At 40.9% G+C, this 27,620-nt stretch overlaps 1 protein-coding gene and 1 long non-coding RNA gene across 2 annotated transcripts; one reads left to right on the plus strand and one right to left on the minus strand.

Annotated features, from left to right (window-relative positions):
- Positions 1–138: 138 nt before the first annotated feature.
- xkr4 (XK related 4) lies at positions 139–27,500 on the plus strand. Its single transcript, XM_082514027.1, has 4 exons — positions 139–1,302; positions 14,004–14,203; positions 18,439–18,793; positions 19,086–27,500. The coding sequence occupies exons 1-4, from the start codon at positions 608–610 to the stop codon at positions 19,681–19,683; spliced, it is 1,848 nt and encodes a 615-aa protein (XP_082370153.1). The 5' UTR covers positions 139–607; the 3' UTR covers positions 19,684–27,500.
- Positions 5,699–16,040, minus strand: LOC309694211. The gene is made up of 3 exons (XR_014272823.1): positions 16,025–16,040; positions 15,079–15,164; positions 5,699–5,741 (listed from the first exon to the last, which is right to left on the minus strand). It is a non-coding gene; the product is annotated as an uncharacterized lncRNA (long non-coding RNA).
- Positions 27,501–27,620: the final 120 nt, after the last annotated feature.

Consider the following 27,620-nt stretch of genomic DNA (forward strand, 5'->3'; position numbering starts at 1 on the left):
TATCAGCTGCATGCTTTTAGTTACACTGAGAGGGACATGTTTGCTCTTCATGGCTGATTTAGGAGAGTCTTTGTATTGTAACAGCGCTCAAATGATAAGGAAACTGCCGAGAGACGGAAAACAGCAAAGAGAGGGAGAGTCGAGGGGGTTGGGGGAGATGATGTCATAGTTTTTAGTCTGTGCCAAGCAGATGGCTGCAGCCGTCCTCCTGTCGCTTAGCTCCTGCTTCCATCTCCATCCCAAACATCAGCCTCAGCTCCGGTGACTTACAAGCGCTGGAAACGGAAGCCGTTTAGAAGGACACAAAGCGGAAACGTCCTCGTGTGCGCTGTATGTGAGCGAATGATCCTCGAAGCATAGGGCCAGTCCAAATCTGATATGGACGAAAATACCGGACCAAGCACGGGGCTTCGATCGCTCTTCACTTTTGTCTTCATTCTGTATTATGACCAGACGACAGTGTGGACGAGCTAGTCCTGCCCAGAAAGGAGGAGGAGGAGTAGGAGACACACGCACAAGGGTGTCGACGGAGAGAGGCAGGAGCAGAGGAGCTAAGGCGGGGAGCAACCGGGGGAAATAGACTAGCTAATACATCAAGATACTGATAATGGCTGCTAAATCGGACGGGGTCCTGAAGATGAAGAAGAGCGACGTGGCCTTCACCCCTCTGCAAAACTCGGAGCACTCTGGCTCGGTGCAGGGACTCCACCCGGGCGGCCAGCTGGACTCTGCGGGCACCGGGGACGGGGATTTTGCCAACGGGGAGTCGCGGTGCTGCGGTGGGGGAGGCTCAAACTCGACGTGCCTTCGTCTGGGAAAAGGGCAGCAGAAATATACGGTGTGGGACTGCTTGTGGATCGTAGCCGCCGTGGCCGTTTATTTGGCCGATGTGGGCACCGACGTGTGGCTGTCGGTCGACTACTACCTCCGCCACGACTATTGGTGGTTCGGCCCGACGCTCTTTTTCGTTGTGTTGGGTTCCTTCTCGGTCCAGCTCTTTAGCTTCAGATGGTTCGTCCACGACTTCAGCACCGAGGACGGTGCCGATTCTGTCACCGATTGCTCCCTCATGGATGGGAATAAATTGCTTAGCGGCTCGGCCTCACACGGTGATGTTACTGCTCAACACCACCCGGCCACGCCGCAGAGGCAGGCGTCGACCGCCAGCAAGAACACCACCACTAACAGCACGGCGAGCACAGCGCTGGGAAACAGGAATAGGAAACGCTCGGCCTACTACTCCTTCTGTGTGTGGTTCGGCCAGTCCGTCATTCACATCATGCAGCTGGGCCAGATATGGAGGTAGGATGGAGGCCTTGGGCTGGCGTGCAAATGTATGTGTTTAAAATATTTAAATGACAGAGCAGAGGGCTGCTTTTAGGACCAGCTGCCATCTTTAGCCCCCCACACACATGTTCCTGTGTTTACCTCTCCACCCTGTGTTAAAAACACGGGAAACTAGCCCAGGCCTCCCAGTCACAAAGGTAGTGGTGCCTTTGTGGTACAAATGTTGTGGCTCCTTTCTGTTGTCCTTTAAAACAAATGTAGATATATTGAGTCCAAGCTTAAGTCCTTTGCTGTGTGTCTTTCTCCCATTTCATCGTCCACTCTCCACTACTACACTATCTACTAAAGGCAAAAGGCTGAAAGAAAAGTTTCATTCATTAGTAGTAGACCATTGTAATATACGTTCACAGTTTGAACTAAACTGAATCTGTTGTACACGTTCTAAGGTTTGCACCTATAGACCTGAAGGAAGAAGGTGTTGTGGCACTTTAATCACCTCTGACAAACTTTATTTCCGTTAACATTAACATTTTTCCTCCTTTATTCCTCGAACAGCAGAGAGATTCAAACGATGCAGATTTACAAAATCTGCAACTTGTGAATTGGTTTATGCATTTTCAGCTCAGAGTGAAGTATGTGTATAAGTATATAGTTTGCAGCATAACTATGCTGCAATAGGCATAGGCTGCTGGGGGAATCCCATGATGCATTGAGTTTTTCCTTTCCAGTCACCTTTCTCACTCACTATGTGTTAACAGACCTCTCTGCATTGAATCAGTATTATTGTAGGGTCTACCTTACAATATAAAGCGCCTTGAGGCGACTGCTGTTGTGATTTGCTGCTGTATAAATAAAATTGAATTGAATATTTGTCGGTTTGTGAGGCTCTGCCTTCTTCCTGAAACCAGTCAGAGTAACACCTTAAAATCTGGACAAATCATTTGTCGAGGTTGTTTGGTGTTTGTTTATTCACAGTGGATTCTAAGTAACCTAAATAACAAATATCTCCAACGACAAAGGAAGAAAGATTTCTTTCTTTAAAATCGTGAAGTATTATACTGGCCTTGTCAGAAAAGGCCCTGTTCCATGGTGAGATTGCTTTCTCTGTGTTTGTGCAGAGCAGGGCGGAGCCCTTATTTACAGACCTTTGATGCACAGGTAGGCTAATGCATCTGTTTTGTATTGGAAAAGTAACCACAAAGGAAAGGTTGTATTTTGGACACATTTTTGGATATCAGTTCTCATTGTTTTGTTTTTTTTCCACAATGTGTTTTGCAAGCCTTTACCCAAACTTTCTGGTTAAAATGAACATAAAGTTCCTTTTGAAAATGTCTGACTCTTTTATTTGAAAAAAATCATGCAGTCCGGTTTCTTTGAAGGCGATTACCATTACAACGTATAATGTGGAAGGACAGACACAGGGCTGTAAAGCCAAATCTCAGACGGGGTTTGGACTTTGTGTTGTTTGATATACAAACAGTTTGTGGGACTTTATCATTTTCAACATCTGTTGGAAAAGAACAAATTCCAAGAGAATTACTGTGACTTATATGAATCCTTATGTAGAGAGTATATTAGCCTGTCATTATAAACACAATGGTAACTTTAGATGGGAGGACCTAAGGTGTTATTCACCATCCAATAACTTTATAAATAGTGCACACTGAGGTCCTTAAGGTAAGATAGAGCCTGATTCTTCAAGACCTTTAAATGCAGAGATAATTCTGGATTTAACAGGGAGCCAATATAAGAGATATATGCTCTGTCTTTATAATCCCTGTTGGTTCTTACTGCAGCATTTTGAATTGGTCGAAGGCTTTCGGGGAGTTTTTATTTAATAATGAATTTCAATAGTCTAGCCTAGAAGTAATAAATGCGTAAATGAATTTTTCAGCTTCACTGTGAGAGGACACGTTTCTAATTTTAGTGAGCTTGAACAAATGCCAGAAAGCAGTCCTGCATATTTGTTTAACGTGTGCATTGAATGACAGAGTATCTAGTTAGACACCGAGTACAATAACCTGAGTTTTATCTGAATTTAGAAGCAGGAAATCAGAGGTCATCCAGGTCTTTATGTCTTAAGTTTAACTAATTGTGTTGTCCTGTGAAACACCCAGGACCATGACATATCTGACTTCACGGATCGATAAGATCGATATTATTTGCAAAGGAATTAAATGCTATGCTATGCCTTTTAATTAACACTGCCAAAGGGAAGCATATATATTGTAGATAAAACTGGTATTAGCATAGAACTCTGTGGAATGCCATAATAAAGCTGTATGTGTGAAGAAGACTCGCTGTTTACGTGAAAACATTTGAATGTATTATGTGGAGTTTAAAGCTCTACCACCTGAGCTACAACCAGCCGCAGCTCAGGTGGTAGAGCAGGTCACCTACTAATTGGAAGGTTGGTGATTCCCCATCTCATCCAGTCTGCATAACAAATATGCCTGAAAGAACTTACAGGGCAAAAAAACTGAAGGGCTGGTTGTGTAAAGCGCTTCGAGTGCTCAGATGAAGTAGAAGAATCAGTCCATTTAGATGAAATTCAGACCATTGCAGCACATTTAAAATCTTTGGCATGCTTTTATCTGCAGTTTTGAATGCTGCACTGAGGTCCAGCAGGACAGAGCTGAGTCTACTCGAGGAACCGTCACTAAAGCAGTTTCAATTCCACGATGAAACTTAACTGAAATTCTTTAAATAGACCATTCCTCTGCAGACGATCGGTTAAATCAGTAAAAGCTGGGTGAAGTGGTCACTTTTTAAGTAATTGTTTAATTACTGCCACCTTAAAGGCTTGTAATACGTATACGTATCCCATTCATAGAGACAGGTTCATCGTATTTAAAATTGAAGCATATGAAAAGTTACCACAATTAAAATGAAAATAAAATACCGTCTCTCACTGATCCCGTACAAACCCTCCACTGCCTGCTTTAAGTTACTAGACTCAAAGATCCGAAAATATTTATGGAAAAATAAACCATCACAAATAAGTTTGAAAAGTCTAAACACAGTGGTGGTCGAGAGCTACCAAGTTTTTATGTTTCAGAAAGATTAACTCAAGCTGCTTATACATCCCATGGCTGGGCCTAGAATAGAACAGAACAGTATCAAGCATCATAATTGATTTATGGCTTAACATAAACCCTCTGTTCTGTCTTCAGTTATCTCCTGTAAACCCATTTGGAACAATCCAAATATTTATGAGTAAAATGAATCAAAAAACATTCTGTCATGGCATCAGGAGTGGATAAAAGAAATCTAGAACATGTTATTCAACTTTATCAGGAACACATTTTAAAATATGGAATCGGCAACAACAGGTTTCTTGAATATCGACATTTTAAATCTTTTATGCAGGAAAGATTTAATCCCGATCAGCTGAACTTAGAAATATCTACAGATCAAAGCTTGTGGTCACAAATATGCTTTAATACCTTCAAAATGACTAAAAGTGTCATGGGCGTCTCACGCTCTTTCTTTTTGTTTGTTTGCTTTTTAATCCTGTCCTATATGACAGCTTTTGCAATCAGAATTATAGATCTGAATGCTTTTTATTGTCACTACACACGTACAATGAAATTCAGAGCAACTGTGGAAAAAACGGGGGTAAGGTGCACAGTTCTGTGGCACCATAAACATCTGAACAGCTTCAATATCAAATGTATACATATAAAACAATATTGTTATATATTTACAGTGTAGGTGATTGCACGTAAATTCACTCTTACAGAGTAGTGATGGTTGTTTGTGTAGTCTGTGTAGAGAGGAAGTCCTTTGATTGGGGGTGGAATGATCTGGATCCACTGTTGTGCCAAACACATTTTGTTTTGCCAAGAACAGCTCCTTAGATTCTCTACAGGCTCCTCTTGTTCAGGGCTTATCTGATTATTTTGTCATTTCTATCTGTGTTATTTCAGTCATTATACGTAGTACACAGTATGACCATGTCTAAGGCAGGACAGGCAGTAAAAGGATAGAGTAGAAGTAGAAATGCACAATGTCTCTTCAACTACGGCACCTGTAAGGAAAACAAACATGCAGCACCTGAAACACAGACATTTGAAAATGCACAGGTACATAAGTCAACAATCTTTTTGTTGTGTGTGTGGCTCACTAGGCCTTGGTCCCTGTGGGACACTCTTCTTGAGTGTGGGGAGGTTTCCATCTCCACTGGTTGTTGGATGTGGGTACTTGCTGGCCCTCAGGCCTGTGGTCTGAAGTGGTTTGACCTCTTTGTTGCATGCTGGGGTTCCCGCCAGGTGTCAGGCAGTTCTTGGGCACCTAGGGTCCTGTGGCCCTGTTCTCAGCTCGTGCTGGGAGGCCGACTTCGGCTGGAGTCTGCTGCCTCCTGCTCCTGGTTCTCTGGTGCTCCTGCCTTTTGGCTGTGGGCACTCCATCTGGGGCCTCCCTCTGCTCCTCTGGGGTAGATCCTCTTGGCAAAACTGTCAGACAGGTCAGGTTTCTTAAAACGGATATTGAAAGAATGAGTCTTTGACTAAAGGCAGGCCTTCTCTGACCTGCTCTAATAGACAGGAGGAAGAGATTACTGAAGTTAACCCAGAAATATCAACAGGAGAGAAAGAATATAACTCAATAACAAGAAATAATTAATAAATAATAGCGGGATGCAATGTTTCATCTGTGGGATGATTATGGATCATTTTCTCTAGTGTTTGAAATTTTACTTCTGAAGAATTTTATGAAGTCATTACTAGTTTGGGTTAAAGGGATGGTTGGCTCAACAGAGCTCTGAGTGTCAGCCTGGCTACACCCTGGGGTTGTTCTTATTGTCTTCAATCAGTGATGAATAGTAAGATGTTCTGGCTTTACAGAGGGCCTTTTTAAAATGCAACAGTTTTTCTAGGCTAAAAGATTTTCTACATTAGTGAGATGAGATGAGCCACAGTATCCAGACCTACATGCAGTGAGGATCTAAGACTATTAACAAGATAATCATCCTCAGTGGGAGGAGAGTTTAGGTCTGCACTGTGCTGGCACATGGCATCAAGATAACAGTGGAGGAATTGACTTTTAGAAAGACACCAGCCACAGTGATGTGTTCCCCACTGCTGTGTAATCTGTTATTGTAAATTTAAATACGCAGCAGTGAACACAATTTCTTTGTTTAATTCAAGAGCACTTTGAAAAACAAACTGACCTGATACCAGCGTATCTAAATTAAGGCAGCATGTACAAACAATGAAAGATACAAACTAAATTCTAAACTCTAAACATCCCAAAGACGCCTTCCTGCATAAACCGTTTCAATGACGGACGCTTCATATTTGCTTTACCATTGTTTGACTTCTTGGCTAATCTTAATGATGTTATTTTTGTTAAAATACTGTATCGATGTTTTCAACCTACAAAACTGTCCACGGTTCATCATACCATGAACCGTCATTGACTTGGCTTAAAGCTTAATCAGGTTAAGTTTAGGTTAGCTTCTGTGAAACCGTGTGTCTGTTGTGGGTTTCACATTCAAAGGCTTATTTATCGACTGCTTACATTATTCATGCTCCTCCTCCTGCAGGAGGGGGACTGCTCGTGTGGTTACAGAGTCGACTGTTTGTAACAGCAAAGCTACAGTCTGCACATGGACAGTGAGCCAGGCTGTAAAATAAACTGCTGGCCCCAGTTCTATGCTTTCATGAAAATAAGATCGCAGTTATATGAAATCTTTGACAGCAGTTTATCCATAAACTACCTAAAGTACATAACACCAGATATATATATATATTTGTTATACTGCAGGATGACACTTCTCTATTACAACTATATGACTCCAGGGGTTGAAATAGCTGTTAGGGTTATTCTTGTGTTATTTGCTGATTTGTTTACTTTCTGAGGGCATAAATAAATAGATGTTTATTCATGCAGTCATTGCCGACACTGGATATAGCAACCTTTTAAAAATCATTTGAAACTGTAAAGCTTTGCACATTGACATACATTTTCAAATGGATACTATTGCAAATACAGAATGATTCAAATCAATTTAATGTTACACCTTCTTCACCCTGTTATGCAACAAGAAATATGTTTTTAGTGATGGTGCCCCCTGTGGACAGAAACATGCATAACTGCAGAGAACATCTGCTTTTTCTCCTACAATACAAATACAAAATAGTGGACACATTCACTGCATCGTGGCTGGTGGTTCGAAACGTTGCACCTTTGTAAGGGCCAATAGGCAGAGAGTAAGGTGGTGCTAAAAAGTGATGACGTCCTGTGATGGGCTGCGAGTTACCCATCTAACAATGTGACATCGAGTGTTTCAATGTTTGATTTAGTCGTTTTTTGGACCATGACACAATCTTTGGATTTTGCCTCTGTACTCTAACATAGTGTGTTTTTAATCAAGTAATGAAAATATGATTAAAATTCAGGTTTTAATTCGAGTTTTTAGCCAAAGTGTTGAATTAGCTGTGAAAAAGTGGTGACTGAAAAATGTCTTTCTCTTCAGAAACTCTTGGGTTGCTTTGTAGCGTACTTTGTGTCATTGTGGATTTGCACTGTCTTTACATCTTAGTTATAGACTCATACACCTGCCTGTTTAAGAGTATTCTTAACTGGCTCAGTGTTAGCAAGACATTTCTCTTAACAAGCGAGAAATTCCTGCACTGTTCCTACCTTTTGTTGTTGAGTTTACCAGTGCATTCCTGCTTTTTAGGAGTATGATCACTGATTGATTGTTTGGCTTCGAATAAAGTTTATTCTGTCTTTCTGATTGATTTAGTTGGGTTTCTCATTCATTTGCGTCAACATTTTCCATAGTTGGTATATTTGGAATTTGGTACCTTTTCACTATGATGAAAGTGATGGACACCTTGGTTGTGTTCAGCATTTGGAATCAGCTCCAGATCTCTTATCAGCTTGATTTGTCAGTGAACAACAACATCAGTGTTGCAGCCAGGTGAAGTCGGATTACGCTTGAAAAGGAAAAAACGATAAAATTGGCTGTCATAACTCCCATTTTGACCTCGGGACTTCCAGGTTATACTCGGCACAGATGTTCCTGTACACTCCTCCCCCCTCCCTTTCCAAACGCCTTCGACGCTTATTCCCTTCCGATGCTGACGGGGATCAAGGAACCAGCGCACGCAGGCCCGGATGTGCTGTCTATACTGGCTGTCTCTCACCCTTTACCCCCCCTGTTGCTTGTCATGTGTTTCTTTGGTGTATTAAGAGTTTTTCATGTGCAGAGGTGTTTTTTTCTGTCCTCAAACTGATCTCCCTGTTGGAGCTCAGTCTGGGGGGAGTTATTTTTTTCTCCTTATCTTTCCTCATGTGGTGCATTTTCCATTGTTATACCTCTCTGACCTGTCTTCCCCATGTGATGTTTTGTGTAATGTATGTATGGTCGGAGGGTAAGATGGTGCCGCCATTGCGTGCAATAGGTCGGCAGCCTTATGAAATTTCCCCTTGTGGGACTAATAAAGGTAAATCAAATCAAATCAAATATCAAATCAAATCAAAATGAATCAGAGGTTTTGACTGGAGCAGAGAGAAAGTTTTGCTAGCTGAGGTTACTGAGCAGGTTATGAACTGCAGTGTCATTTTGTTAGCTTACTTTCCCAGCAGTATTTGGTGGCATCTCTGTGGAAACCTGCTAAAGCTCAGTGGAATGGTTTGGAGAGGATCTGCAGGATCTGGGCTGGAAATATTTATAATTGATAGGCTGAGAGAAGGAGGTCCATGATAAGATGATTAAAGAAAAGCAGATAGACTATAAGACTTTAAAAAGTCTGGTTGGAAATGTACTGTGAGTGCCACATAATGTGGCAATGTATAAAACACAGATATGAGAACACAACAGACACAGACAGAGAGAATATGTTTGGGGTGTGGTCCCAATCCTGAACTTTAGATAAAGGTTCATCATTTAGGACCAAAGAAGTGAAAAGGTCACTAGTACACAACCGTTCAGTCTCCTCTGGAGCCACAGCTTCACCATGTGTCTGGTCCATCTGACCATGAATAGACTGCAGCTTAAATGCTATCAGCTCAGATTCAATTCTAAAATTCTTTACTGCAACTTAATTTCACAGTCCATTAGCATGCTGCTAAATGACTGTGTGTTTTGGTGGTAGTGGTAATGGGAAAGAGACAATGGAAATGAATGCTTCACAGACAGAGAGAGAATAAAATGTAGGCTGGAGGCAAGCTGAAAAGTAGTAATGATGCATTTCTTCAAAAGAGTGTTTGCTTCAGGTAAAGACAGGAAAGGTTGAGCTGCAGTGTGCGTGCTTCTGTCCATGCTGCAACCCAACACAATAGATTTTCACTCTCTTTTTTTGTAAAGTTAAATTGGATGTGTTATAATGCTTTATATCAAGAATTTATCAAATTCTAATTCAGAATTTCATATCTGCGGCTACAGCCACATTTACTGTTTGACATGTTTGGTGTCCTGCGACCGTACTTTTCTTTCCCTGGTGAACACGTGGGTAGATCCAGGTTGTGGTTTGTTCTGTCAGAGGTTTCTTGTGCTGTAGAAAAACTTTCCTCCCTCCTGTGGTGAGTATCAGGTATCATCAACATATATACACTAATAACCTATAAAAGATGACACATCTCATTTACCCTGGTCAGCCTGTTTCTAGTCTGTTGTTGGGACCCAACCAGCACTGATCAGCATGAGACTCGGGCTGTGTCCGGTCAGTAAAAAACAACTTAAATATAAATACAATCAGTGTTTATATTTAAGTCAGGGCAGCTATGGCTACAGTGTAGCTGCCATCACCAGTGTGTGAACGTGTGAATGACTGAATGTAGTGTAAAGTGCTTTGGGGTCCTTAGGGACTGAGTAAAGCGCTATACAAATACAGGCCATTTACAAAGAAAGAACAATACAGTATCCACATCTGCACCAAATCTTCAGCAGTCTTCCAACCAGCCTATTAATCAACCAAAGACCCAGACAGACTTTTAATTCATTTGAAAGCCTGATGCTTAGCCTCGTCCACCCCAGCTGTAAAACTCAGAAACCAGTCTTACTTGTTATCATCTATCGTCCACCTGGGCCTTACACAGAGTTTCTGTCTGATTTCTCAGACTTTATATCTAATTTAGTTCTGAGCTCAGATAAAATAATTATTGTGGGTGATTTTAACATCCATGTAGATGCTAAAAATGACAGCCTCAACATGGCATTTAATCTGTTATTAGACTCAATTGGCTTCTCTCAAAATGTAAAAGAACCCACCCACCACTTTAATCACACTCTAGATCTTGTTTTAACATATGGCATAGAAACTGAACATTTAACAGTGTTTCCTGAAAACCCTCTCCTGTCTGATCATTTTCTGATAACATTTACATTTACAATAATTGATTACACAGCAGTGGAGAGTAGACTTTATCAAAGTAGATGTCTTTCTGAAAGCGCTGTAACTAAGTTTAAGAATATAATCCACCCACTGTTATCATCTTCAATGCCCTGTACCAACACAGAGCAGAGCAGCTATCTGAACGCTACCCCAACAGAGGTCGATTATCTTGTTAATAATTTCACCTCCTCACTACGTACGACTCTGGATACTGTAGCTCCTGTGAAAACTAAGGCCTCAAATCAAGAAACCAAGTATTTGACTCCGTGGTATACAGTGGTCCCTTGTTTATGGCAGGAGTTACATCCTGCCATAAACATCGCGATAGCTGAAATCTGCAAAGTAGCCAACTTTATTTTTTACAGTTATTTCTGATGTTTTAAGGCTGTAAAAGCCCTCACTACAAACTTTATACACTTTTCTCAGACAGGCATGAACGCTTTCACACTTTTCTATCTTGTTTAAACACTCTCAAAGACCTTTGTAGAAAAGTAAGTCCAGTATTATAGAATGAAACCAAAGGCACCAGCAGGTGACGACATTTCGCCGACGTTGTTGTGTTTGTTGTGGAGAAAACTTACAAACATAAAGCACTTCAGAGTCACACTGCTAACGATCGAAGATTTATGTGAATTTGACAAGCTGAATGCATTCTGTACTGTACAGGAGACACGGCACGAGAATAATTGGCAATGGTCTACCTACAGCCAATCAGGATGCAGAGCACAATGCGCTGTAAAAAAGAAAAAAGAAAAAAACATGCACAATTGCACAACCAAAATAATCTGCGAAACAGCGAGGCCGCGAAAGGTGAACCACATTATAGCGAGGAACCACTGTACTTCTCAAACACGTAGCCTAAAGCAGATAATCTGTAAGCTGGAGAGGAAATGGCGTGTCACAAATTTAGAAGATCATCATTTAGCCTGGAGAAATAGTTTTTTGCTTTACTTAAAAAAAAGAAAAGGAAAAAAAAGCAATGCTGAACTACTGTAATTCATTATTATCAGGATGTCCTAAAAACTCCCTGAAAAGCCATCAGCTAATCCAAAATGCTGCAGCAAGAGTCCTGACAGGGACTAGAAAGAGAGCAGATTTCTCCTGTTTTGGCTTCCTGTTAAGTCCAGAATTCAAAATCCTGCTCCTCACATACAAGGTCTTAAATAATCAGGCCCCATCTTATCTTAATGACCTTGTAGTACCATATCAGCCTATTAGAGCACTTCGCTCTCGCTCTGCAGGCCTACTTGTTGTTCCTAGAGTATTTAAAAGTAGAATGGGAGGGAGAGCAGCATGTCTTTATCCTGTCTACCTCCCCCAATCACAGCAGATGGCCCCGCCCCTCCCTGAGCCTGGTTCTCCCGGAGGTTTCTTCCTGTTAAAAGGGAGTTTTTCCTTCCCACTGTCACCAAAGTGCTTGTTGGGGTTTTCTATGCATGTCAATACAATTACAATATAAAGCGCCCTGAGGTGACTGTTGTTGTGATTTGGCGCTGTATAAATATATTGAATTAAATAGCGTGGGTTGTCTATTGATTCAGTGCCTGGCTGTGTGAGTCTGTGTGTTGAGGTATTCTTGTGTAAGATACCGAATCCCAAGCTGCTTCATTGAGGGCAATTTGTATGAAAACATGGTGCTAAAGGATAAAAACAGAAGGTGCTTGGGTGTTTGAACAATACTAGTAAAATTATTTTTAGTGCTCAGTTAGAGAAGAAAAGCACAATACAGTATATACACTGTGTGTGTCCAGGAAACATTAAAGGCCAAGTGAAAAGTCTAAACTGGGAGATTCTGTTAGTACAACAAAATAAAGCAAAAACACTGTGAAAAGTGTTTTGTGCGCTCTGCTGAGAAGGTGATTGTCTGCAGACTCCCATCTCTGCAGGACCTGTATACCTCCAGGACACTGGGGTGTGCAGCTGGGATGACAGCTGACCCTTCTCACCCTGGACAGTCTGTTTGACCTGCTCCCCTCAGGCAGGAGGTTCCTATCCGGTCGTTAAGTGATGACGTGACGAATCCTACTTCCGGGTCTAAAGTAGTCTGCGTTTAATATGGCTTTTGTGTTGTTAACATGTTTAATGTTATGTATTTTCTTCTATTTAATCTCAAAAAGCTCCTAAAACAGTCAGTGATCCCTGTTGACCTCCCTCGGCTTTTATTACCACTAATCATTTATTTAGGCTCAGTTTTTAAAACCTTAGGATGTAACTACAGCCCAGCCCATGCAGCAGTATATGAATGACTAACCTCGTATTGTGGATGGATTATCTCAGTTGTTCTCTGGCTGAAGTTTGGTCCTTTTACAGCATCCTGCCATGCGATTACATTTGTTCCTGACCACCGAGAACACTCACGTTAACTTTTATCGAGTGGAAAAAAAGTTAGCTTGTTTATATTATGCTAACATAGCTGTGTCGCTAGCGGTCACGTAGCACATCATTATATACCAGCTAGCCCAACTTCAGTAACCCTACAAACCTCACTGCTGTTTAGTTTTCTGTCTTCATTTATGCTGGAAGTGATAACAGAGCTGTACGTTTGAATTTGTTTCCAAAACCTCGCAGTCAGGACATGCTATATTGTATTTAGATGGAAGCTAGCGAGCTAACTTCCTGCTAAATGTCATAACTTCCGTTTTCATGGATGCCTGGATGTTAAACTCAATTGTTACACCTGGTAGAGCAGAACGCTGATCATTTTATTAAAGATGAAAGACTTTAGACAGTTTTTCAACTCTCAGTAATGCCATAGTGATCGTTTGATATATGGACCTGCAGCGGAGTTTAGGCCCCGACACTGCTAGTGACGTCAGACTGAACAACCGGATAGGAACAGTTTCTTTCCCTCTGCTGTTGGACACATGAACAATACACCACAAACACATGACCCGATACTGTGTTCTGTGCATCTGTTCCATTTTTGCACTGATCATCACCTGCGCACATGTATATATTAATCTGCTTAGCACTTTTAATTTTTCTGTTTATTTAAGTGTAAACCTGCTCAACATTTGGCATTAAAACTCTTTCTGATTCGGATTCCCACAAAATCATTGAATGATCTGGATGAGACGTCTCAGTAATATTTTTGCCATGAAGTTTTATGCTATGGGACCAGAATAGATTATCAAAAGTAACCTTTAACTGTCTTCATATGTCAGTTAGCAGCAGCCTTGTGTTACAGATTATCAATGTTTCTATTGTTAGAAATTAATAACATTATTATATACATTTGTCCAAATTTCCTTCCATTTGGTACTTCCAAGAGAAGGTGAGTTATAAAGTTTGGATTTCAGAAGAGTTGATGTACTGTGCTTGAATGTTTGAGCATGCATGGTGGATGTTCAAGCACTGTATTTTTCCCCTCAGGTATTTCCACACCATCTACCTGGGTGTTCGGAGTCGCCAGGGTGCTGAGACGGAGCGCTGGCGTTACTACTGGAGGATGGTCTATGAGTTTGCAGATGTGAGCATGCTGCATCTACTGGCAACCTTTCTGGAGAGCGCTCCACAACTGGTGCTTCAGCTGTGCATTATCATCCAGACACACAAGCTCCAGGCTGTGCAAGGTAGTAGCCCCACACACATTCAAACAATGCTGCACAATTGTGTGACCATACTGATGCCAAACATTTTTATATATGGCTTGTATTTTTATAGCGCTTTACTTAGTCCCTAAGGACCCAAAGTGCTTTACACTACATTCAGTCATCCACACATTCACACACTGGTGATGGCAGCTACATTGTAGCCACAGCCACCCTGGGGCGCACTGACAGAGGCGAGGCTGCCGGACACTGGCGCCACCGGGCCCTCTGACCACCACCAGTAAGCAACGGGTGAAGTGTCTTGCCCAAGGACACAACGACCGAGACTGTCAGAGCTGGGGCTCGAACCGGCAACCTTCCAGTTACAAGACTAACTCCCAACCCTTGAGCCACGATCGCCATGATTGTAGCTGAAGCTGGCAGAGCTATTTGTTTGTGTGTACATGCTATCTTATGGATAGAAATGATTCTTCAAAGTCACATGTGAATTGGAATTCTGTCTGTAATTCTGTGTATAGACAGAATTTCTAGGTGCAGCCAGCGAGCAGAGGGTTTGTGGTTCAGGTGACTTAAGATCACAACTGTGGTTTTTGCAGATTATTTGATTTTGTTGGCTTCATTTAGCCCTCATTTATGGTCTTGGTAGAAATGAGCTTCTCCAAATCAAAGAAAGCTAGCTGAGGTGGTTCAGACATCAGGCAAGGATGCCTCACAGGCACATCCAAGGTGTTATGGCCAAGTCTGACTGGGAACCTGCTTGTGAGTTTTACCAGTATTTCTGATTTGTTGCACTCTGAACTTTAATTCTCAATAATATAAATGAATAATTCTCTGATTCCGTTAGCTTTCAAACCTTTTCAGTCAAATGGCTGTAGTTAAACATCCAGTTCTCTCACCCGGTGCTTAGTTCATCATCCTGGATGTGCAAGACTTGCTGCAGTGTCATGGTCATGTAATGTCCATTTCCTAATTATGCAATAACCTGTGAAGCAGATGAAAGATCAGGAGGTTTTTTTTTAGTAGCTTTGCACTGAATCTGGAAATATGAGGCCCAAAGAAAAGTGTGTGCTAAAAAATAGCTAAAAAGAACAATCAAAGAACTTTTACTTGGTCAAGAAAAAAACATTTACGGCATCTACCCCATGACTAGAAAACTCTGGAGGAGAAAGTCTACAAATCAGGGTTTTTACAACAAGATGCACATGATGAAACGCTTACTGCAAAAACAACCAATGAGTTTCTCTAGACAAAGGCGTTGGATATCTTGTTATGTTGTTGAACATGACAAGATGTGTTACAGTTCAATTTTATTTATATATATTTTATTTATATTGCACCAAATCATGAGAACAAAGGTTCTAATTATGCAAATGATTCAAGGTGGAATAAGAATGCCCTGGAGCAGTATCTGTACCTGCTGCATTCATCTTTCCAAGTGTGGTGTCAGGTTTATATTGTTGATTGTCATTTATGCTTAGAAAAATTTACTCATATATGCTTAGAGTTTTATAATGGAATGCGTAATGATAGAGGTCTGATCCGTAGCAGCCTGCAAAGACTCTGTGTGCCTCTATGACAAAGTGGAGGAGCAGTTGCAATGCTCTCCATTTGTCCCATATGTGTTTATCTTTTTTTGCACATTGTACACATTATTCTGTTTCTATGTATTTGCTATGATTTGCTATTTGTCAAGTAACATTGCTTCACTCACTATCCCAGGTTTGTTTGTGGAAGCGTTTTGTTGCCGGAAAATCAAACATGCTGCAAATTAAGGCAAATACTCAGTTACATGTTTCTTTATATTTTATTATGTTACAGATTAAGTCATTTGTTCATACTTACTTTGTTTGTCTTTTCAGTCTTCATGAGGGTCAGGTGTGGGGAAACGCCTGCCTGGCATTTCCTCATTTTAAAGTCCTGATGATGTCACACATGACATCAGCAGGTCAAACCAAGTGGAGGGGTTTGTTTTTCCACAGAGATGCTTCCTTTTGTTTGTGTTAAGGTTTAAAGGGATTTGTTGAATGTTTTCCCTTTCGTTAACACTGCCATTTAGTTGTGTAAATGTGCATGTTAGAAGTGTGTAGAGGTTTTGTGTTTTTAGATCATCTGTGTAGAGCTTTAGATCCCTCAGTTTGAGTGAGTGGTACTGGCTGGGCAATTGGAGGGAAATTGATGGCCCTATTTAAAGCCAGTCTCTACCAGCTGCAGAGGAGAGGAGAGGTAATGGAGTTGATTTTGGGGGGGGGGGGTTGTTAAGTTACACATTAAATTAAGTTCACTGTAAATAAATTGCTCACCTCTGGAAATCTGAAATGTCTGCGTAGTCGGCTTCCCACCACCTTCCTTGACGTTCGAGTCTGACTACTTCACAGCCTCCCAGAGTGCTCTGGCATACACATACATCTTGAGGTCGTACCTTCTCTTACTGATTTATGGTATAGGAGGACACCTGCTATGTATCTGCTTAAGTATAAGTGCCTTTTGTTTAGGTGGACCGCTGGACTCCTGGGACCAGCTTTGGGGAGTCATTCACAGGATCACATCTTGACACGCACACACACACATACCTACACGACACACAGACAAGGTACTCTTTGTTCTTATGTATGCCTATGTAAGACGTCATATGTTAATGAACCTATGCATATTCATATAACCACAATAGAGATCGACAGACCACAGATGACTTTCGTGCATTGCATTGTGGGTACGAGTGGCAGCAAAGTCAAAACACTGCATCAAGCGCTAGTATTTCCAGCACCGCTAATCATTAATTCTGTGGTTTTAATCCCTACTTGCATTTTATTTGCCCCCAAAAACAGCTCTGTACAAAACGACAGAAACACGGCAGCTCTGTACGAAGACAGAAAAGTAGGAGGAAAAACTGAAAGGAGTGGAAGGGTCAGACCCACACGGGCACAGAGTGGAGTAAGCACGTTAGCGTGCTGCACAACTTTCATCACGCACACATTTATTATTATGTGGTCCTAAGTGTGAGCGCACACACTCAACATGTTTAGTAACTTCAGATCCTGCAACAAGCCCAGGGCCAGTTTACTTTGGTGATTTGGACGATTCCATCTCACAGCTGCTGTTACAGACCAACACCATGTATTTGTCCTTTCAGGTTGTAGTGTTACACAACATTTTCAGATCTAGTAGAAATAAAACGAGTGTTTCGTAATTCATTCAATTTGTTGTCTTTATTTATAACTGGCATTATTGTTTCGTTCTGTTAGAGAATATTACAGGAAAGAGGCAACGTTGTAAAAATCCATCAGCTTTATTAGCTGCTTCGGTGAAAAACAAATCAACAATGCAAAACAACATACTGAAACAGTTATTCATCACTTGATTGCTTCAATACAACACTTGGGCACATGTATGCAGACGTTTCGTGGCTGTTTTGATCTCGCGCTCTCTCTTCACCGATCAAATCTGGCTGTGTTAGCAGCTTTAAACTCGGTCTGACCCAGGCTGATGGAGGGGCCCAGTCTGGATCACATCCCAGCATTTTGTAGGCTGGTTTTCCTACAAAACACAACAAACATTAGTCCACAAAACCACAGTGAACAAAGCAGCAAAGCAACGAATTCAAATCAATATAAGATTTATTTGTAACCTACATCAACAAAAAATGTTGAAATGCTTGGAGCAGACTAACCTGTGAGCTGCAGTGTTCTGGGACGTTATATTTGGTCTTCGAATGGCTGCAATCCAGGCCATCCGTCGCCTCTTTGGTACTTCGGAAACATGACTTGAACAATTTCTCTTCCACGATGGAATCCGATAAAAACGATCTCTTTACCCGTCGGCTTCCCCTGGCTGTCATGTGACTATTGCAGTTAATAATACAACAGCTTCTTGCCATTCTTTGTTTCTTTTTATCACTGTGTGACTGTTTTCATATGAAAGCCTGCGTGCACTAGTACCACTTGCCACTCGTACCTACAATCCTTTGCGGTTTTACCCCAGAAATGACGTCACATTTTCCATCTCTATAAAGAGCAGTGCTACGAGGGAGCTGACGAGAGCGACTGGGGTTCGAGCGGAAGGAACGGCGCCCGTCACAGTTCTCTCCCTCGTGCACGAGTAACACAAAGAGCTCTGGTGACTTGTGCGTTGCTTTAGCCATTGTAGTAGAATTGTCTCGTTCCAGCGGGGGCCTGTGCCAGACAATCCATCATGTGGTGCTTCTGTAATCCATCCGTTATGTGGTTGTGAAAACGGTTGTTTTCTCTCTGTCTCTTTAGGAATGACAGCTGCAGCCTCCCTCGTCTCTATGGCCTGGGCCCTGGCCTCCTATCAGAAGGCCCTGCGAGAGTCTCGGGATGACAAGAAGCCCATCAGCTATCTGGCAGTGATTATCCAGTTCTGTTGGCACTTCTTCACCATAGCAGCCCGAGTTATCACCTTTGCTCTGTTTGCGTCTGTATTTCAACTCTACTTTGGCATCTTCATCGTCCTGCACTGGTGCATCATGACCTTTTGGATTGTCCACTGTGAGACAGACTTCTGCATCAGCAAGTGGGAAGAGATTGTGTTTGACATGGTGGTGGGCATAATCTACATCTTTTCCTGGTTCAACGTCAAGGAAGGACGGACAAGGTGAAGACGTTCTCCATCAGTGTGATGTGGTTCAATTTTTAAACAATGCTTTAACTCTTCTGTCATTTTTAAATTTATAAGTGCTTGGTTGCAGTAAGTGCAATAGTTGAAACTACCATGCAAAAGAAATTCAGCCATTCCTGTTTCTTGAGCTAGTTTCAACTTTAGCATTTAGTACTGACAACTCTGACTTACATGAAACAATCTGTGAGACCTTCAGCTTATTTTAGTGATAGTTGCTTGCAAATACTTGCATTTATTTGTTGTTATTATGTCTCATGTCTCTGTGCAGGTGTCGGCTTTTTATCTATTACCTGGTAATCTTGATGGAGAACACTGCTCTCAGTGCGTTGTGGTATCTCTACCGATTTCCTCAAAATACTGACGCCTTTGCAGTGCCAGCACTCTGCGTCATTTTCAGCAGTTTCCTCACCGGCATTGTTTTCATGCTCATGTACTATGCCTTTTTTCACCCGAACGGGCCACGCTTTGGACACTCACCAAGTGGCCAAGGCCTTGACCTGGACCCTACTGCTCAGTTCTCCACTCTGCCATCAGAAGGTGCCACCAATTCACTGCGTTCGAACCGAGGTGCTACCACAACTCTGGAACGACACGACAAGTATTCTGAGCGAGATGGCTGCATGCCAGTGTTTCAGGTCCGATCCACAGTGCCATCAACGCCATCTTCTCGTGCTCCACGCCTAGAGGAGAACGTCATCAAGATCGACCTTTGTAGGAACCGCTATCCAGCCTGGGAGCGTCATGTTCTGGACCGCAGCATTCGCAAAGCAATTTTGGCCATAGATTGCTCATTGACTCCTCCACGGCTGCAGTACAAAGATGATGCTCTGGTACAGGAGCGGTTGGAATATGAGACCACTCTATAGTCCGCTCGGCTTTCGGAAACCCTGCAGGGGCACAGCAACAGAGTGGTATCCTGTGATCACATAAACAGCAACAGGAACTGTGGCAATAAGAATTTGTTACTGGCATCAGTTTCAATATCTTCATCTCCCATTGCTGTCGTTCTTTTTCTATTTCCGGGTATCAGAAGTGTCGAGAAGCAGTCGGGACTGTTGGTAATGGCTGGATGACCAACTCAGTACAAGTTCAGTTAGTGTCACTGGTGGGATTGCTGCTGGTCAGATTGTTGCTATTATTTTTACTAACACTTATCTGGTAAATGCTGTCTTCTATGGACTAAATACTAAATGACACTCTGCTTAGAACAACAAGAAGCGAGTGTGTTAAGGGGTGTTAAGTTAAAGCTGTAAAATAATAAAAAGTAGAATTGTCCATTGTCCATACAGACAGCTTTTAAGTCACCAGATACTCCCATAAAACAAAGGAGACCTGAATTACAAACTCAAACTTGTCCAAATGTGTTGGTGTCCTACCATATCAGCCACAAGCAGGTGGGTACTCTCAGTCATTACTCTCTTTCTCTTAGTGCCAAAAAGGGTCATTGCGAACATCCTCTAGATTCCTGTACAAACAACTTAGGGGTGCCTGCATAATCCAGAAGGTTCTTCTTTGAGCTAGACCTTTCAGTGTTATTGGACATCTGTGATCAACACTGGAAGATGGCCAGAAAGTGACCTATGAGAAGACAGTGGTCAAAGTAGCATCTATGAGCAGTGATGGTGTTTTGTTTGGGCAAAACATACTAAATGATAAGGCTGAATGTTATAATAGGAAGCAAGAAAAGGGGGCAAAGGTCAAATACTAGCTAATGGTCTCGTTCTGAAAAGGAAGCATTCAAACTTACTCAATGCCAAGAAAAAAAATCTTCCTGGCAGCTCAACATAACTATTTGTAGTCCGGCCTCAGAAACACAGCTGCAGAATTATTCTGATCTTTGCTTGTATGTGGAGGGTGAAAGCATGTGCCAGACACCAATGAACCGAAGAGAGGAGAGAGGATGATACCGGAAATGGAAATGAGTTGAGGATCGAAACACAGACAAGCAGCCAACTCAGCCATTCCAACCAGGATGTACAGTACTCATGCAACATGCAGCATTTTTCTTTTAGAGATGAAGTAGAGGCTACTGAAGTCATGTGTGTGTGTGTGTGTGTGTGTGTAGTTTACACAAAACAAGCAAAGGAACATGTGGTTAGTCTGTCTGAATAGAATCTTTGCTGTAGATATGCAGGTGACACACGTCACCTTTCGAGGAAAAATTGCCCTTTTTAAAAACACTTTTTACATTTTGACTCAACACATTTACCAACCAAACCACACAACACAGGTTAGCATAGTGCTGGAAGTTTCCACTGGCAAATGAGAAACCTAGACGGGAAAAAGCTTGATCCTGATCATACTGCATACCATGCTCTGGAAAATAAGCGATGGGAATACAAACATTTTCCATACGTAACTTTTAATGTGGGTAACAAAGACAGTAAGTGTAAATAACAGAATGTAGGATTTACTCAATCAGAAATGCAATGCTGTGACAGGCGGTTATCCAAAAATGACTGTTGGTGGTGTTAAATGATGAAACTGTAAACATGTACAAGCTCCAACAGATGGCATTTGGGGCCAAAACATTTTTCAAAGTCCAATCTAAGTATTAAACATACACACATAGTGTTGTTATGTGGAAATTACATTTATGAAAATACCTCAAACATTTATTGTTTGAGGTATTGTTATTGTACAAAATGTTTATGCTGTACTTCCAGTAGCTTGTCATGGATGACCTGGATCAAGATGGTGCCTGTTTTTCCCAAAAGTTTGTTCCAACCTGGTAGCAAGTTTCAGGGGAGTCAGGGGGTCTTACAAAATTCAAAGGTTGATATAGTGCATTACGATGTTGTGCAGTGCACTATAAAAAAATATGAACAATACTGTGTAAGTCTGTGTTTGATGTTACCAGTTAAATTGTCCTGGCCCGGTTGGCGTAGTGTGTATTCCAAACCTTGGAACATCCCTGAAAGAGAGAACCAGAGACTGAAGACATAAGGAGGTGCTGTGCCATCCCATTTGCACCATTCTGCTTACCCTCAAAACCCAAATAACTTTACTTCAAGAAACGCTGGGCAGCAACAGACAATATCACCTCACAGACTAGTTGTCTGTTAGTCAAGAATTTTAGCTCTCTCCCTGCTTTTCCTGTGCTAAGATAGTGTCCAGATAAAAGGAATTCTAGGTGGTCTTTTGTCCAAAGTCTTTGTTTTAAAGCATGGAAAGAGAAAAACACAAAGCGAGTCAATGATAATCAGGATATTCTGACCGGTCATTGCAGTTATTTGAAACCACAGCACAGTGGCCGTCATAATCTTGTTTAAACAAAGATATAAGTGAAAAAAGACTCTGTATTGTGCCCATTACATACAGACCACTTAGAGAATGTACGGTTACGTTGTAACCTTGGTTCTCTGAGTGAAAGACTATCTCTCCACTCCGTACATATGGAACATGTAACGGAGTGGAGAGATAGTCTCGATACGATAGAGAACCAGGATGATGTGTATGCAGAATATACTATGCTGGTAAGTGCTGGCATATTCCCACCATTTTTTGTGGTTTCTATTAGATAGAAGTTTCAATTACATACTGTATGTTAGGGTTTTTTAATAATTGTGTTTTCTTCGTGGTGACAAGTCAAAAATGTTTTCTGTAAAAAAAATAAAAATTCAAAGAAGCAATCTTGAATGATACAGAGATATTTTTGTGCTTACACCAAAGCCTCTGTGTTTTACCAGAGACATACTTTTAAAGGACTATAGCAGTGGTTTTGCACGTTTTAGAAAATCTTTTTGCAAAACCTTTCACTATAGTCAGTTTCACTATAGTCTTTGAACTTTTGTTGTTAGTTGTTATTATTATAATTATAAAGTAATGCATTGGAGACTTCCTAAGTATCCGGTTGTTCAGTCTGACGTCACTAGCCGTGTCTGGACCTAAACTCCGCTGCAGGTCCATATATCAAACGATCACTATGGCATTACTGAGAGTTGAAAAACTGTCTAAAGTCTTTCATCTTTAATAAAATGATCAGCGTTCTGCTCTACCAGGTGTAACAATTGAGTTTAACATCCAGGCATCCATGAAAATGGAATTTATGACATTTAACGGAGTTAGAAGTTAGCAGGAAGTTAGCTCGCTAGCTTCTACCTAAATACAATATAGCATGTCCTGACTGCGGGGTTTTGGAAACAAATTAAAACGTACAGCTCTGTTATCACTTCCAGCATAAATGAAGACAGAAAACTAAACAGCAGTGACGTTTGTAGGGTTACTGAAGTTTGGCTAGCTGGTATATAATGATGTGCTACGTGACCGCTAGCGACACAGCTATGTTAGCATAATATAAACAAGCTAACTTTTTTCCACTGGATAAAAGTTAACGTGAGTGTTCTCGGTGGTCAGGAACAAATGTAATCGCATGGCAGGATGCTGTAAAAGGACCAAACTTCAGCCAGGAGAACAACTGAGATAATCCATCCACAATACGAGGTTAGTCATTCATATACTGCTGCATGGGCTGGGCTGTAGTTACATCCTAAGGTTTTAAAAACTGAGCTTAAATAAATGATTAGCGGTAATAAAAGCCGAGGGAGGTCAACAGTGATCACTGACTGTTTTTAGGAGCTTTTTGAGATCAAATAGAAGAAAATACAAAACATTAAACATGTTAACAACACAAAAGCCATATTAAACGCAGACTACTTTAGACCCGGAAGTAGGATTCGTCACGTCATCACTTAACGACCGGATATCTTCATTTAAACAGTCATACACTGCACAATTTTAAACTGTACTGTAATGAACAAAAATCCACAAAGTAGATATAAATCCACAAATCTGGCATAAAAATCTGGCTGCAAAAATCTATTCAGACTGAGCAGTTGGACCGAAAAACATGCAAACAGTGTTACGGCTGAAGTTTGACAACAGATACTTTTATGTGTGTGTGTGTGTGTGTGTGTGTGTGCGCAGAGTTTCCATCAGATATTTTCAGGAGACCAATCTCTATCGTGGCATTAATGTCTCTTCATTATTTTTCGGTTACTTTGAGATTTCCATGGACTTGTGTTTGGTGGAGGAATACACTTGTGCTTTAGTGAAAATGTTGTATACATAAAGCTTTTGTGGGTTCAGCAGAAGCTGCATAACATAAGACAGATGTCCTGAAGTAATACTACAGTAGCTGAATCAACATTAGTGACAACTAAAAAGACTAAACGCTTTAAAATATACTAAACCTGATGATTTTCCATTTAAAGAAGGGACTTTTCCAGACCTATTATCTGGGAACAAACTCGGTGATGTGATGTAGATGTAAAGCGTTTTTCTTTTGTCATTTTGTTTTTTTTTCTTGGGATAAAGATACAAGTTTCATGATGGCACAATACTGTTGGAGAAAGGCATATACTGTACAAGGCTGTACATACTGCCTGTTCAGGAAACCAAGAGCAGGCTGTGGAAAGAACTTTCATGATCCCTTCAAATAAAAAAAAGTGAAATTACTGCTCGTCTTTTTTAATGAAAAAAGTGAATAAAATAAATCAGTAACTGGGCTGTCAGCGGATAAAGACAAAGTCTAAACATGTATATTTAATTAAAAATAGCACAGCATGTGTCAAACTAACAAAATGTGAGGTGGGAAATGTAGAAATGGTTCTCAACCACTGCACCATCCTGGTGCGCAGTTCAAAAGCCAGCAGATGTGGTGGTATGCGTTAATACGCATGCCATGCATAACTTGCACATCTCTGAAGACAGTTCGTCCACAGGTATTTAGATAGTGACGTAATTTTAGTAAATGTTGCTCCAGAACAGCTTTCAGCTACATTCATTGTTGTAGACATGGTTCCCTATTTGCAGACTTTTCATTGATGCTTTCTTCTGTACTGAGTTAAGCACTGAGGTTTCTCTGTTGTTTTGGAAACAGGGTTGCAAATGCAGCCTTGTATTTCTTAGACATCCAAGCAATTTATTTTAGTTTTCAGTTCAAAAATCAGCTGTAGCCTTAGTTTGCTCATCACCATCAACACACACAGTACATTGATATAAATATGTGTGGAACATGAAGCTACCTCAGTTTGTCTCATGCACAAACCCTTACAGATTGTCTGTCAGTTCATTTTCTTCTGTAGCACAGTTGACACTTCTGTTTAAATGAAAATATGTTTACCAAAATTAAAATGAATTCCAAATAACAATAAATATTAAACCCTATGAAAACCCTTCAAAGTATAACATTGGTAGCATGACAGTTATATGGCACTGCAAATGGGCTGATTGTTGGTTTTATGATATAAAGGTGACTGTTGTTGTGATTTGACTATATAAACATTTGACCTGAACAGAACTGAGGATTAGGGTTCAACTAAAAAAATATTACTTTAGACCTTGTTTGATTAGAACTAGAAAGAGAGAGCAGATTTCTCCTGTTTTGGCTTCCTGTTAAATCCAGAATTCAAAATCCTGCTCCTCACATACAAGGTCTTAAATAATCAGGCCCATCTTATCTTAATGACCTTGTAGTACCATATCACCCTATTAGAGCACTTCGCTCTCGCTCTGCAGGCCTACTTGTTGTTCCTAGAGTATTTAAAAGTAGAATGGGAGGCAGAGCCTTCACTTTTCAGGCCCCTCTTCTGTGGAACCAGCTTCCAGTTTGGATTCAGGAGACAGACACTATCTCTACTTTCAAGATTAGGCTTCAAACTTTCCTTTTTGCTAAAGCATATAGTTAGGGCTGGACCAGGTGACCCTGAATCCTCCCTTAGTTATGCTGCAATAGACGTAGGCTGCCGGGGGATTCCCATGATGCACTGGGTGTTTCTTCTTCACTCATCATGTGTTTATACACCTCTCTACATTTAATTATTAGTTATAACAATTAACCTCTGTCTCTCTTCCACAGCATGTCTTTAATCTTTCTTCCTTCTCTCACCCCAGCCAATCACAGCAGATGGCCCCGCCCCTCCCTGAGCCTGGTTCTGCTGGAGGTTTCTTCCTGTTAAAAGGGAGTTTTTCCTTCCCACTGTTGCTGCTCATGGGGGTCATATGATTGTTGGGTTTTTCTCTGTATGTGTTATTGTAGGGTCGACCTTACAATATAAAGCGCTTTGAAGCGACTGTCGCTGTGATTTGGAATTTTATAAATCCCAGATGTGCTCCAGTGTTCATGACTTTGTTTTAGCTGCTTTCTGTGTTTAATTTGCTTTAAAATAAAATCTATTTTGATTTTTCCTTCATTTCGACATCATCACACAGGAGACAATGAGGCTGTACTTAGGGCACAGCTTAGTTTTCTAGTTAAACTGGAAAGCATGCGTGTGAGTCTGTGTGAAAGAGAGAGAGAGATGTTTTTACACTCGATAGCAGAATATGTGGCAGTTACTGTGCTTATACTAGTCTAGCAAAGAAGTTGTTCCTCAGTACTGCATCATCTAAACCCCTCAGACTGTGTTTATTTGTAACATCAGTTGCACAATACTGCTATAAAGGAATGAAGAAGCAATAGAAAATATAGAAAGCTTGCAGTTATATTGCAGTTTGTTTCTTGGTTTACTCTTCCTCCTTGTTTTCTTGCACTTTTATTGACTCTAAGAAAAACAATGTTCCATGTGTGAGTAAGATGTTCTCAGTAACGGTTATTTATTAATAGCACAAGATTTTTTTGACCAGTCTGTTCCATAGACAAAGTCTACAAACATCAGGGACACATGACACGTGTTAAATATGTAATATAACAATCATAGAGCCATTGCAAAAACTCAATTTAGTTTGACGATCCAACAGGTTTTTGACACGAGACTTAACAGGATATTTGACCGGGAGCCAGATTTGGGGAGGTTGCTATTGGTGTGTAATGGGAAACAAGGCTACAAAGTCTCCATCCACTAAAGTAAAATGTTTGTAGTTGGCTAAATGTAACCAAAGCACAGACACAAGACTCTCATATCTGCATTTAGTCTTAAAGACTTGTTGGAGTGGTTCCACATGACGAGCACATATTCTACTATCACTATAAGATGAGATAAATAGATTGTGTTTTTCTGTTAGTATTGTGGTCCAGCGACTGTCTCTATTCATCATCTATAACAGATCAAAGCTTTGCTGCTGTGGTCCGGACATACCTGCCAAGCACAATACAGAATTTAGCTATTGAACCAGGCAAAAACGACACTATGAAGTTTGAATGGTCAGCATCATTTGTGCAGCAGCAGCAGCTCCAGGTGGGATCGTCCAGTCTTAGTACAAGCACAGTGACCAGCAGGTTAAAAACAATCCTGTATAATCATTCTGTACAGATGTCTGTTTAGAGTTGGTTAAACATGGAATACCACAGATAGTGAACTGAACAACTTAAATGCTTATCTGTAAATAAATGTATGCAATGTGTACATGTTAAAAAAGAACATTCCTCTCTTTTTGAGTTCTGACTGTGAAGCGTGTCTCTAGAGGTGCGATGCCACCATGATGGCTATAAATATGACAGTAAAACACAGAGGAAAAAAAGATAAATGTGGTGTATGTGGTGTATTTAACAAAAGAAAAAACATGTTTAAGACAAAGTAATATTGGTCTTATCAGTACGTTGCATTGTGTGATGAAAGCATTCAATGGGGGAAAAGTACATTTTATTGTAAAAATAATAATTCAAGAATAATAAAAAAAAATAATCAAAATGAGTTTTTTGTACATATGAGATTTTTGTAAATTTTTATTTGAATCTAATGCAACACAAACTACCAAAATTCAGTTAATAAAGTACACTGTGGTCATTTATCTGGCCTCACGTTTGTTCATTTCATTTTCGAGTCAAAACCTCATTGGTGGTAGATTCTCCAGGAGGAGCCAC

This window comes from Aulonocara stuartgranti (genome assembly GCF_965226115.1).
Source record: "Aulonocara stuartgranti genome assembly, chromosome: 18".
Taxonomy (NCBI): domain Eukaryota; kingdom Metazoa; phylum Chordata; class Actinopteri; order Cichliformes; family Cichlidae; genus Aulonocara; species Aulonocara stuartgranti.